Source organism: Myotis davidii, unplaced genomic scaffold, assembly GCF_000327345.1.
Source record: "Myotis davidii unplaced genomic scaffold, ASM32734v1 scaffold453, whole genome shotgun sequence".
Classification (NCBI taxonomy): domain Eukaryota; kingdom Metazoa; phylum Chordata; class Mammalia; order Chiroptera; family Vespertilionidae; genus Myotis; species Myotis davidii.
This window is the reverse complement of record NW_006285234.1, coordinates 2,213,977-2,226,347: the sequence shown is the minus strand read 5'-3', so window position 1 is coordinate 2,226,347 and position 12,371 is coordinate 2,213,977. Positions and strand designations below refer to the sequence as shown.

At 55.8% G+C, this 12,371-nt stretch overlaps 1 protein-coding gene across 1 annotated transcript in view; it reads left to right on the top strand.

Moving 5' to 3' along the window:
• LOC102772352 (protein VAC14 homolog) overlaps nucleotides 1-12,371 on the top strand; it is a 73,298-nt gene that overhangs the window by 29,633 nt on the left and 31,294 nt on the right. Inside the window, exons 11-12 of the mRNA XM_015558787.1 lie at nucleotides 1,789-1,933; nucleotides 2,414-2,479. Of these exons, the coding sequence (XP_015414273.1) occupies nucleotides 1,789-1,933; nucleotides 2,414-2,479 (211 nt within the window). The remainder of the gene's footprint in view (nucleotides 1-1,788; nucleotides 1,934-2,413; nucleotides 2,480-12,371) is intronic.

Genomic DNA, 12,371 nt, shown 5'->3' with positions numbered 1-12,371 from the left:
CTGGGCTGCCAGCCTGCTGCTGTGGAGCTGTGCTGTCCATGCGGAAGCCACTGTCCCGCGTGGCTCCCGAGCTGTGCAGTCACCATGAAACGCACTGGGTTTCAAAGAAAAAAAATATACGGTACCTTATTAGTGACCTCTATATTTCATATCAGTTACATGTTGAAACGATAATATTTGGGGTATATTGGGTTAATTAAAATGTATTCATTTCCGTTTCTTTTTACTTTTTAATACAAAACCAGAAAACGTAAAATTCCATGTGTGGTTCCCATTGTATTTCTCTTGGACAGTGAGCATGAGAGAGAGGTTGAGTGAGAGGGTGGTGGGAGCCCGCGGGTGCCGCCCTGACTGTCTGCATGTGCGGGAGTTCCCTGACCCTCTAAGACAGTGGTTCTCAACCTTCTGGCCCTTTAAATACAGTTCCTCATGTTGTGACCCAACCATAAAATTATTTTCGTTGCTACTTCATAACTGTAATGTTGCTACTGTTATGAACCGTCATGTAAATATCTGATATGCAGGATGGTCTTAGGCAACCCCTGTGAAAGGGTCGTTCGACCGCCAAAGGGGTCGCAACCCACAGGTTGAGAACCGCTGGTCTAAGGCCACCAAGGACCTGGATGCTGGGTGTCCTCGGAAGACCCCAAGAACTTCCCACCTCGGGGCTCCCGGGGAAATCTCAGTGGCAGCCCTGGCCAGAGGCTCAGGCCTTTCGCTGCCAGAGGATGGAAGTGCCCAGGGTAGCCCCCGAAACGAGCGCTATGGGGAATCATCAAACCATATTAAGTAGCAGTTCCGTTTAGCACTTACAAAGCTCAGAGCTGTTCCCTTTAGGAATTCACATCAAATGGCTTCAGAGAAGCTGCAGGCGAGTTAGGGAAGCACAGGCCTGGAGCTCCTGGTGCCAATGAATAATTGAGCAGCCTGGAAATATCACGGGAGGCCGTTCTGTACGGCGGGAACTGGGCCCGGCCTGGTCCTCGGGAAAGGGCCCTGTCACCCCTTCGTGGCACCTGTGGGCGAGTGCAGTGTAACGCCTCGGTGGGAGAGCAGCCCCTCCCTAGCAGCCTCAGGTTTCCTGCCCATGCCGGCCCCATCCCCGAAAACTCCGGCCTCTGGCCCATGTCCCAGCAGCACCAGCCTTCTCGGCTGCCCAGCGGCACTCCCTGCCTGGAGACCAGCAGGGCTTCTGCCAGGAAGGCCGGAGTCTGTGTCCCTCTGAAGCAAAGCACGGTCTGCACAGCTGCGTTTCTCAGGCCAAGGCTGACTTCCGGCTAAGGGGAATGTCACAGCTTCAGGGCAACGCAAGGCTTCTCACTCAGGCTGCCCTGTGCTCAGTGCCCTGGGGGACGACAGACAAAAGCCACGGTCCCTGTTCTCCCTTGAGAAATGTTCCCCAGGTGCCTTGGGACGGCGCTGTGGGGCTAAGGGCTGTCATCGGGGCCTTTTCCTGGCTTTGTGGACACGGTGGTTTTACTTACCATGGAGGGTGCTCCCCGGCCTCCAGCCCTGAGGTCTGCGGGGCCCAGCCCAGTGACACTGGAGAGGTTACCTACCATCAGGCTAGTGCTGGTCGAGAAAAGGGGGAGTGGGTGGGCCCCCGGAGCCTGGCCCTCTTCCTCCCAGTGTGGTTCCCAGGAGGGAGAGAAGCCTGGCGGCGGTGTGTGCCATCTGCGCTCTACGCCCAGAGAGCAGGCAGGACGTGGTTCTGAGTGTGCCGGGTTGGGTGGTGCTGGGCTCGCTGGGGAAGCTGCCGTGGCCTCAGCTCCTCGGTCTCGCCCCCAGCACGGAGAGGGCCCCGGTCACCCTCCACCTCGACGGGATTGTGCAGGTGCTGAACTGCCACCTCAGCGACATGGCCATCGGCATGATGACCCGGATCGCCGTCCTCAAATGGCTTTATCACCTCTACATCAAGACGCCCCGCAAGGTGAGCCCCAGCCTCGTGGGCCCCGAGGTCCCTCCAGCCCGGGGCGCTTTCCGGGTCCACCTTGGTCTCGAGGGCCTGCCCCTGCTTGGTCAGGTTTGGGTCATTGCAGCTCCGGAGAAACCCTGACAAGCAGGGGGGTGACAAGTGCTTGAGGAACCTTCAGTGCCGGGGGTAGGGAAGGTGGTCCATGCAGGGGACCCTGTCCGAGCTGAGCCAGGGCCTGGAGCAGGGGTCCTCAAACTTTTTAAACGGGGGGCCAGTTCACTGTCCCTCAGACCGTTCGAGGGCCGGACTGTAGTTTAAAAAAAAACTGTGAACAAATTGTTATGCACACTGCACACTGCACATATCTTATTTTGAAGTAAACACAACGGGAACAAATACAATATTTGTATTTGCATGTGGCCCGCGGGCCGTAGTTTGAGGACCCCTGGCCTGGAGCAAGGTAGAGCTCACGGTGCCCTGCTCTCTGCTCCGCAGATGTTCCGGCACACAGACAGCCTCTTCCCCATCCTCCTGCAGACGCTGTCGGATGAGTCGGACGAGGTAAGTCCACACACCCCTCCCCTGTGACGTGGCTGCCTGGCCGTCCCTTTGAATGATGGGGATCTTGTAGCCGAGAGGTGCTTCTTTCGTTCTCTTCAGTCAACCCCCAGAAAGTGCCTTGTTCTCGTGCCTGGTAAGGTGCACCAGGCAGAGGGAAAGCTGTGTTTGCTGCCCTTGGCTTTGAGAATAAGGACTCCTCCTCTGTGGGCACCGAGGAAACCAGTCTGCACAGGGAACTCGCTGGCCCAGGAAGGCAGTGGAGAGTGACAATGGGGAGCATGACTGTGGGTCAGGCGCCAAGTGCTAGGTCAGGGCTTGCTTCATTGCCTGCACTTGAGCAAGTCACATCTCGACCCTGCATCTCTTTTCTCCCGTGTTCAGTGGGGTAGTAAACGCACATGGTGGTGAGAATGAAATACTTCTCAGAACATGCCTCGGTGCCAGGCTGCGCACACCCTGAGCACTCTGAGTGCTGGTTGTGATATGCACTGCAGCTGGGCTCCGTTTTAACCTCAAGTTTGAAGTTGGATCCTTCTGCTTTGCTTTGTTGGGGTCACCAAGAGCTGCTGGTGCAAAGGGGAGAGGCTGGCCCAGAGTCCAGGCAGCAGAGTAACCCCGAGTGGGAAGCTGGTGGGGGTAGGGTGGGGCTGGGCTCTGGGCCCTTCTGCTGTCTCGGGGCTCCTCCAGCCGCACCCCTTTCCCCACACCATTCTCGCAGGATTCTGTTCCGGGGAGTTAGGGTAGGTGAGTCCTTTTTCAGGGGCAGGATTTGCAGCTGGGCATTGCCACTTGCCAGGGTGGCATCCCGTCTCTCCCCACGCCAGCTCCAGGCTGCAGGTCAGATGCTGGCTGCTGCACCTTCGCATCCCTGCTTCCTTCCTCCAGGCCCTGGGCAGCTGTTGTCCTCCAGGAGGTTGTGGGTCCCTGACTACAGTCTCCCACAGTGCCCATTGGGAACGTGGGAGTGGACAAGGCTGGAGGGCGGGGGAAAGAGAGGGACGTGGCTCACAGCTTCTGTGGAGTAAGCCACCTCGGACCTCCCTGGTCTGGTACCAGGCTTGTGTGGGGCCCTGTACCAGGGCAGCTGTCCTCAGCCTAAACCTGAGCTGAAAGGAGGTGCAGACATGCAGGTCTCTGCCGCTAGGTCCTCTCAGGCAGCGGTCGCCAGACAGTGGTCCGTGGACCACTGTGGTCCGTGCGGTCCAAAAGGTTGGCGACCGCTGCTCAAAGGTACTCTGCCTTTCCAGAAAAATCCGAAGCAGATGGTCTAGGAATCTGCCCTTGACCCCTCTGGCCTGCCCAACACATACACACACACATTCAAACAGCTACACACGTGTGCACACACACCCTCTCTCCCTTTCCCCACCACCCACTGCAGTGCGAGCCCAGGTGGACTTGGCCCCGTTCTGTCTGAATTGAGAGTGACTCACTGCACAGTCACAGCCCTCATTTCAATACAGAAAGGAAGAGAAGAGCTTGGTTGATTGGTTCTCTCCCTAGGATCTCACTGGAAGCAGCTGAGTTTTCAGTCTTTTAAATGGAGTTGTTTAATCCCATCCAGCTCTCTGCTTGCAGTTGGTTTTGTGTGCGTGAGCGTTTAGAGGGAGCGGGAGGAGATGCAGTCCATTAAACAGCTCTGTTCGGGTCTCAGCTATGGAAACTCCATTTGCTGAAGCTCCAAATGTTGTCAGAGCTTTGGGACACATCATGTGGGTCTCGGGTGCGGCTAGGATTGCAGCTGCTCTTGGGGACAGTTGCGGGGGTGGGTGGGGTGGGAAGGAAAGAGTCCCTGCTTTCCCTCTGGGGCAGCGGTTCTCAACCTGTGGGTCGCGACCTCTTTGGTGGTCAAACGACCCTTTCACAGGGGTCTCCTAAGACCATCCTGCATATCAGATATTTACATTACGATTCATAACAGTACCAACATTACAGTTATGAGGTAGCAACGAAAATAATTTTATGGTTGGGTCACAACATGAGGATCTGTATTTAAAGGGCCAGAAGGTTGAGAACCACTAGGGGAATGGTTGGGACCTCGGTAAACAGTGGTGAGTCCTGATTCTGCCACATCCTGCTTCTTCACCAGAATCACATTCCTAAGCGTCCCCTGCCCAGTCTCTTTGGCAACTTTGAGGGCTTACTGGGTACTTGGCAATGGACAGCCAGCCATGAACAAGACAATGTCCCCTTCTCCTGGGATATCTAGAACAGCCCTGATATCAACTCAGAGCTCCCTGGGGTTCAAGACTCTGAAGGCCATTCATTCAGTCAAATCAGACCACAGCCAAACCAGGCGGGGGCTGGGGGCGGAGTTCCTATTAAAGGCTCTTGGAGTCTAACAGACACAACAGTCCCTGCGAGGTCCTTCGTCCAGCCTGGGGCCTCGAGGCACAGCTTTTCCCACGTCTTGGATGATTCCTAATAGCAGCTTACTGTCTGAAGCCATTCCTCCGCAGGGACTGCTACACCCTTCACTCAGAGTATTGAGAGAGGCCTCAGCAATTCTGTGGGAGAGTCCTTTTTGTAGTTCAGAAAACGAAGGCCTGGGGAGGTTAAGTAGCTTGCACGCCTGCACACAGCTGGGAAGTGGTGGAGCACACTCAGAACCAAAGCCCATTCCCTTAGTCACATAGCTACCATGCCTGGGTGTCACCACATGTGGCCCTGGCTGCCCCCATCAGAACCAGCTGGGGAGATGGGGCACTCGTGTCTAATTGTATCCTCCTCATTTCTTTCCACTTCCTCTTGTTCTACAAGTTCTTGAGAGGAATTCTGTTTGGGGTGTTAAGGGGCGTGTATTCTGAGAAAGGTCTCCCTTTAGCCCCCAGGCCCTTTGTCCACTTTTCTTATTGATTTCTAGATGCTCTTTGTATACTGGAGACATTAGATTCATCATCTTGTTGCAGATGTTTTTCTCTCCCAGTATGATTGTGATCACTCTTGGTGAGAGCCCTTGGCCTCAGGAGACAGAGTGTAAGCAGGTGTTAATGATGCAAGAGCTGGGCTCAGGGAGGGGCGAGGCTGCAGAGACCTAGCTCTGCCCTCCACCAGGTTCCGTAGTCCCGCCAGCACCTGGTCCCGCGGGTATGTCTTGTCTGCTACTGGTCCTCCCTTCTGTCCCGGTGCCAGCTCAGTAGTACACAGCCTCTGACATCCTCAGTTGTCTCTGCTTTCCCGTTGTTCAGGATAAGTGTCTGTTTGCTCAGTACCGCCTGCTCCTTGCAGACTTTGTCTGAAATTCCCTTTCATCAGAAAGAATTTGAAGGTGTCAAATTGATATTCTTAGCACCAGAATAGAAATCCTCCCATTAGCTAAAGCTCCAAGTGCGCCCTGATTCAACAGCGTGGAATGCAGGGCACATGCTCAGAGCTTCCTACTGGACGCTGGTGGGGGGTCGGGGCCCCTTCTCCCCCTGCCGGGAAGATGGGGTTGTTGGCTGCCTCCCGAGCCTGAGCTACCTGAGTGAGCACTGCCCGTGAGCCCCAGAGGATGGGTCCTGCCCATGTTCCTGATGGTGTGGCTGGCCCGGGAGGGGTCTCCTCACTCCTCACCCCCGCCCACTCCCTAGCACAGCGATCTCCCACCCCTCATTTAAAATCCTCAAGGTGTAACGGTGGGTGCTTGTCATTATACATTTGTCCACACCCACAGAACGTACACGAGGAGGACTCCTAATGTCAACTATGGATTTGGGGGGACAATGATGGCATCAGTGTAGGTTAATCAATTATAACCAATGTGGTGGGGGATGGTGATAGTGGGAGAGGCTTTGCAGGGGCAGGTGTATGTGGGAAATCTCTGCCTCCCGTTCAGTATTGCTGTACACCTAACACTGCTCTAAAAATAAAGACTATTTCAAACAAACGAACAGAAATGTAGCACTTTTTTTTTTTTATCTCAGTCTTAGGGGAGACCTGGAGGGAGTCTGGTTGTCTCTGACTGAACATAGTGTCTAGGCCAGTGATGGTGATCCTATGACACGTGTGTCAGGTGACACATGAACTCATTTTTTTGGTTGATTTTTCTTTGTTAAATGGCATTTAAATATGTAAAATAAATATCAAAAATATAAGTCTTTGTTTTACTATGGTTGCACATATCAAAAAATTTCTATATGTGACACGGCACCAGAGTTAAGTTAGGGCTTTTCAAAATGCTGACACGCCGAGCTCAAAATGTTCGCCATCACTGGTCTAGGCAGTTGGCCTCCAGACCCGAGCTTGAATCCTAGCTCCTGCCCCTTCTTTCCAGGGCCTCGGGCAGGGTGTCCAACCCCCCTGATTTGATAGATGGGACTACTGATGTCTACACTTGCCTCATAGGCCATTATTTAAAGGGATGGGGAGCCCAGCTGCTTTGACTCAGTAGATAGAGCATCGGCCTGTGGACTGAAGGGTCCTGGGTTCCATTCCTGTCAAGGGCACGCATCTCGGTTACAGGCATGTCCATCCCAACCAAGGTCAGGGCTCGTGTGGGCGGCAACTAATCGTTGTGTCTCTCTCACATCAGTGTTTCTCTCCTCTCTGTCTCTCCCCCTTTTCCACTCTCTCTAAAAAAAAAAAACAGTGGAAAAATATCCTCGGGTGGGAATGAACAAAAAATAAGCCAATAAAGGGATAGTGAAAGGTCCTGCCCAGATCCTGGGCCATCGGAACAGCCTGTCTGTCGTTACAAGTTATTTAGGGAGAAGTCGGGGAATTGGGCTTTTTACTGTGATGAACTCTCCCACCCCGGAGCAGGGCTCATCCCATTTACGTAACTTATCTAGTAACGTTTCAGGGTCTTTTTTGTCGGTCTTACTCAGTATGAAGTTTACTATTGGTGTTTCATATTTTTGTTGTGATTTTGAGTGGCATCCCCTTCTGGTAATATTTTCTCTCCAGTGACAGTGCAGTCTGGTGGTGAGAGCAGGGCTGTGGGGTCTAGAGGTCCCAGAGTCCTGTCCCCGACTTTGCCACTTCGTTGGTTGGCCTTGAGAAGGTGACCTAACCTCTCCAAGCCCAGTTTCCTTATTCCAGTGGTTCTCAACTTTCCTAATGCCTCGACCCTTTAATACAGTTCCTTATGTTGTGGTGACCCCCAATTTCATTGTTACAAATTGAACATAATTAAAGCATAGTGATTAATCACAAAAACAATATGTAATTATATGTGTGTTTTCCGATGGTCTTAGGTGACCCCTGTGAAAGGGTCGTTCGACCCCCAAAGGAGTCGCGACCCACAGGTTGAGAACCGCTGCCTTATTCGAAAACCAAGAGTAATAATGGAACCACCCTCCCAGATGAGATCATGAAGGTAAAATGCCCGCGCAGGCCCAGCACGTGTAAACGAGTGGTAAACGTTGGCCGCTCTGGTGCTGGTGATGATTTCTGTGAAGGGCCCAGCGGCAGGGTCACTGAGCTCAGGCAGATGGGCTCCGTGTTGCCCAGATCCTGCCTGCCTTGACTTCAGCAGCAAAAGCTGGGGCAGAAGCCGGTCTCTGTCCTGTGTCCCTGCCGGTCTTCAGGACCACACAGGCCCCGGGCAGATCATCCATTTCCAAATCTTAGAAAAAACAAAGGCAAAACAGTGGGCAGCAGAACTGGTGCCCTTCACCCCTTTTCAGCCTTCTCCCAGCCCCCCGCACCCTGAGGTGGAGCTGCCAACCTGGGCAGGAGCAAGACCCCGTTGGCAGCAGGTTGTGTTTGCAGCATCGCAGGTGGAAAGGCTCCCGGCTGCTGCTCGTCTAGGGGAAGGAGGGGGATGACGTCATTGGCGGAGCACCCGCATCAGGGCCTCTCACTGCCACACTCTTCCTCAGAAGCAAAACCTTCCAATTCCATTGAGATCCAGAGGGCACACCTCCCCAGACTTTGCTCAGCACCTCAGAACTGGGGTGTCCTTAACACCTGCAGCAGATGTTTCCAGCCTAGAAGAAGCCCCCTTTCTCTCCCTAGTTTCCGAGTAACCATGAAGAGAATTGCTGATGGGAGTTTATACCTTATGTGACTGGTATAGAAGCAGAAAAAAGAATGAGAACCACCTGTCTGGAAATTTGGAGGGTAGGATTGTGAGGGCATTATTTGTGGCAGTGCTAGAATTTCTAGCTCAGGAACCTGCTAACTGCAGGAGAGCAATGCCGGGGTGCAGCCATGACTTAGGAGGCCGGGTGAGGGGTAGGTCTAAAGAGTGATTTGAGGCACCTAACTAACGTACCATGTACACCTAAGCAAGGGTGATGTGGCCTTCCCTGTCCTCAGCCCCATGGAACACCTCATTCAGCCCTGGCTGAATCCTGAGAGAAGAGAGGCCATCAGCTCTGCTCTTCGGGGTAAAACTCAGCCCATTAACCCACTCTGCTCAGGCACTCACCTCACCTGCGGGGGCTGCAGGGAATAGGCAGGGCTGGATTTGAGGACGGCTTTCAGGGAGCGGGAAAGGACTTCATCTGTTTTCATGGTCCAGGTCCCAGGAGAAGTGGAGTGGAACTGAAGAGCTTCTCAAACCTTCTCAAAACAGGAAAGCTCCCCAGGGCCCGACAGAGACACAGGTAGAGACGCGTGTCAGTGGCCAGCAAGGTGGCTGGCGCTGTGCTGTGACAACACTGCTCACTCTGCCACCCTGACTGGCAGCTGGGCACAGCCCCCAGGGCAGACTGGGGCGCTGCTTTTGGCTCTGTCTCGGGGGGCAGAGGCCTGTGGTCCCATCATGTCCCTTGACTTCCCTTCTCCTAAGCAGCCCTGTCACTTCGGTCTGCTGTGTTGGTCAGCTGGGCCAGGGACTCATCTCTCGCTAAGGGGATTTAGTGAGTGACAGCAGGGACTCCTGTGTGGGCTCCCACCAGTAGAGGCCCCAAAGCTGAGCGCTGCGCTGTGAGGAAGGCTGGGAAGGCCCTGAGTCCCCACACGTTCCTCTCCTGACTCAGGTTCCGGGTGACTGGGCTGTGCTCTTCTGTCCCCGAGGGAGGGCTGCTATTGGAACTTGGCCATCCCTCGTGTCCGCCCCAGAAATGAGGCTCCCACTTCATTAGAGGCCCCTGCAGTGGAGGGCAGCTTTGGGAGCCGATGACAGCCCGCCCAGCACCCCCACTGCTGGCTCCATTCGGAAACCATGGTGGGTACCGTGTGTGGGACCCCACGTGTCCGTGGGAGGAGACCGAGACAAGCAGAGGGCGAAAACCCAAGTTTATGAGGTGGCTGTGCTGTTCGGGGGCATTGCATCCAGTGTCTTAACGAGCCTGCGGCAGTCCTGGAGCGGGTTTAATTTTCCCCTGTGTGACATAAAGGAAATGCAGGCGTGAGGCGGGAGCTTGCCAAGGTCACACCGCCAGGAGCCAGAATTGGCAGTCGTGTCTGTCTGATTCCAGAACATCTAAAACCCCACGCAGGGTGTGCCCTCACTGCAGAGCCGTGGCCCAGCAGGTGGGGGCACTGCTTTATCCAGGCCACCCCTCCCCTGTGCGGGTCTCATTTTGTCCTTGACAGAGCGACAGTCTGGTCGCACCTTCTCTGAGCAGTTGACTGTGACCTGCCCGGAGGCTGCCCTGGGCTATGCGCTGACCCAGGGCCCCCAGCTCCCACCGGTCCCATCCAGGAGTGGGCTAGTGGCCGGGACGCCGAGGGGCAGTGTGGGAAGCGCCCTTGGGGAGCAGGAGGGCGGGCCTCTGACCCACGCTGCCCCACTCTGTGGACCAGCAAGTCCATGGCATCTCCTCACCTCAGTTTTCTTCCCTAAGATTCAGTTGGACTGGATGGTGTCAGTCCCATCCAGCTCCAACTCTGTGTGGTCCTGACCCCGCTCCCCAGAATACTAATGCGGCCTGCTCAAAAGTGGACAGTCTTCCGGAAGAATGGGGCTTGTTTTCCTTCTCTTATCCTTGCCTCGGTTTTTATTCCACTCCCATTTTCATTCCATCCACTCTCCAGAACGAACCAAAACAACCCCTCAATTCCAAAGATTTCTTTCCCGTCAGATGGCATGACTGGGTCGGATGCCAGCCCAGAGAGCTGAGGGTAGATGTCAGGGCCCAGAACTCGGTTCCTCTTGCCAGTGTGCCCCCCACCCCCACCCCGCCCGCCAAGGTGGGGAACGAGCTGGGCCCAACAGGGCCATCCCAAACCCCAAACAAGAGAGGCATGGACCCGTTGCTGCTGCACCCCCCGGGGTCCTGCCAGAGACACGGAGCTCTTGTCACTCAGTCCTCCCTGTGGCTGGCCTGTGGGACTGGGGTCCCACTCTGTCCCTGTGGCAAGGAAGAGAATGGGACCCCAGTCACAGGCCCCAGAGACACCAGGCCCCCACAGCCAGCAGAGGCACTGGCAGTCACCGCTAGGGGTCCTAGGAGGACTTGGTCTTCTGGAAAGAGCCCTTGGCAAGGAGGAGAGACCAGCAGGGTAACTGTCCCAGAGTTGGGCCTGGCGAGAGGGCCTCTGCTCTCTCTTTCTTCCGCGTGTCTGCACTTTGCGTTTTCGGTGCCCCACCTCAGCCACCCTCAAGGAAAGCCCCCCCCCCCCAGTCATTGCAGTTGGCCTGGCAGCAGCCGGGTGTGTTTTAGTGTGTTTTACTGTTATTCTGTCTGGATTCCTTCCAGTGATGAGCAAGTAAGGACCCGGAGCCAGCACAGCAGTTGGCGGAAGTGGGTTGTGCTGGGGGAACCTGCTGCCCGGCCCGGCTCCTGATGAACAGGGGACTGAGGAGGCTGGGAGAGAGGCTTTCCCATCGGCATAAGAGCGAGTCCATGGAGGGGAGCTGGGCAGACACCCACAGCGGAGCCACCAGCCAGGGCTGCCGGCAGAGTCCCTGGAGCTTTTGAAAATCCAGCTGCTCGGGCCTCAGCCCCGACCTCCCGACTTCCCTCAGGTGGGCCTGCCACTGGGCGCTGGCACTTTCCTCAGGCTCCCTGAGGTTCCCATGCACATCTCGGCGGGGAACCGCCAGGAGGGACCAGCGTTAGGATCCTACTGGGGGGCTGTGGGCCCTGCCCCTGCTCTCAGCCCCGATGCCCTCCCTCTTCAGGCCTCAGGGCGGCCAGGCCAGGACCCTGGTTCCACCCTGCGCCCTACTCAGTGTTTGTGGCATCTTCAGAAACCAACATTTCTCCCAAGATGTAGTCAGTTGTTTTCCCCTCTGTAGATGGCCACAGCTGAGTCAGCCGAATTTCCCTGACAGCGTCCTGCTGGCAGCTCCCAGAACCCAGAGTGGCTGAGACGAGGGCGTCTCCCCACTGCTCACAGGAAGAGCCGACATCTACCCTCACTTCCTCCACACCAGCCCCTGTGCTGGGCTTCACTGAATGTGCGTGGTCCTGGTTCATCTCTGTTGTGTTCCCCACTTTACCCAAGAGGAGACCGGGGCTCAGAGAAGTGAAGTAACTTGTCAAAAGCTCAGCTCAGATGCTCCATGAAACGGTGTTTGTCACGCACACCCCCACTCTTCCTGCGCATGTGTCGGAAGTCCCCTGTGCACTCTTAGCCCTCCTCTCACTCTGGGGACAGACCAGCACCTCGCAGGCACTCACAGACATTTATGAGAAAGTGATCAACTAGGAGGTGGGGAGGGTGGGAAGCTGACCCCACTCGGCCTGCCCCGCTCCCCTGGGCCTCCTGCTGGGATCTGGCCACGCCGAGCAGACACGAAGCTGGGCCAGAGAAGAGCCTGCCTCCTTGGCCGGCCGGGGCTCCGTGGAGCAAGTGCTGAGGTTAAGCAGAGGCCTGGAGGCAGCCAGGAACCAGGGAGCTGTGCTGTTCTCCTGGTTGCCATGGACCGATGCCCTGGAGACAGCTGGCCCCTCGGCTCATCGCCTGGTAACCGAGCCGTAGCAGTGCCTGCGCTGCTCTGGTGCTGCCCTGGGCACAGCGGGCCCTTCCCCATCCCTGCCTGGCTCCTGGAGAGAACCATAACCCTGGGAGC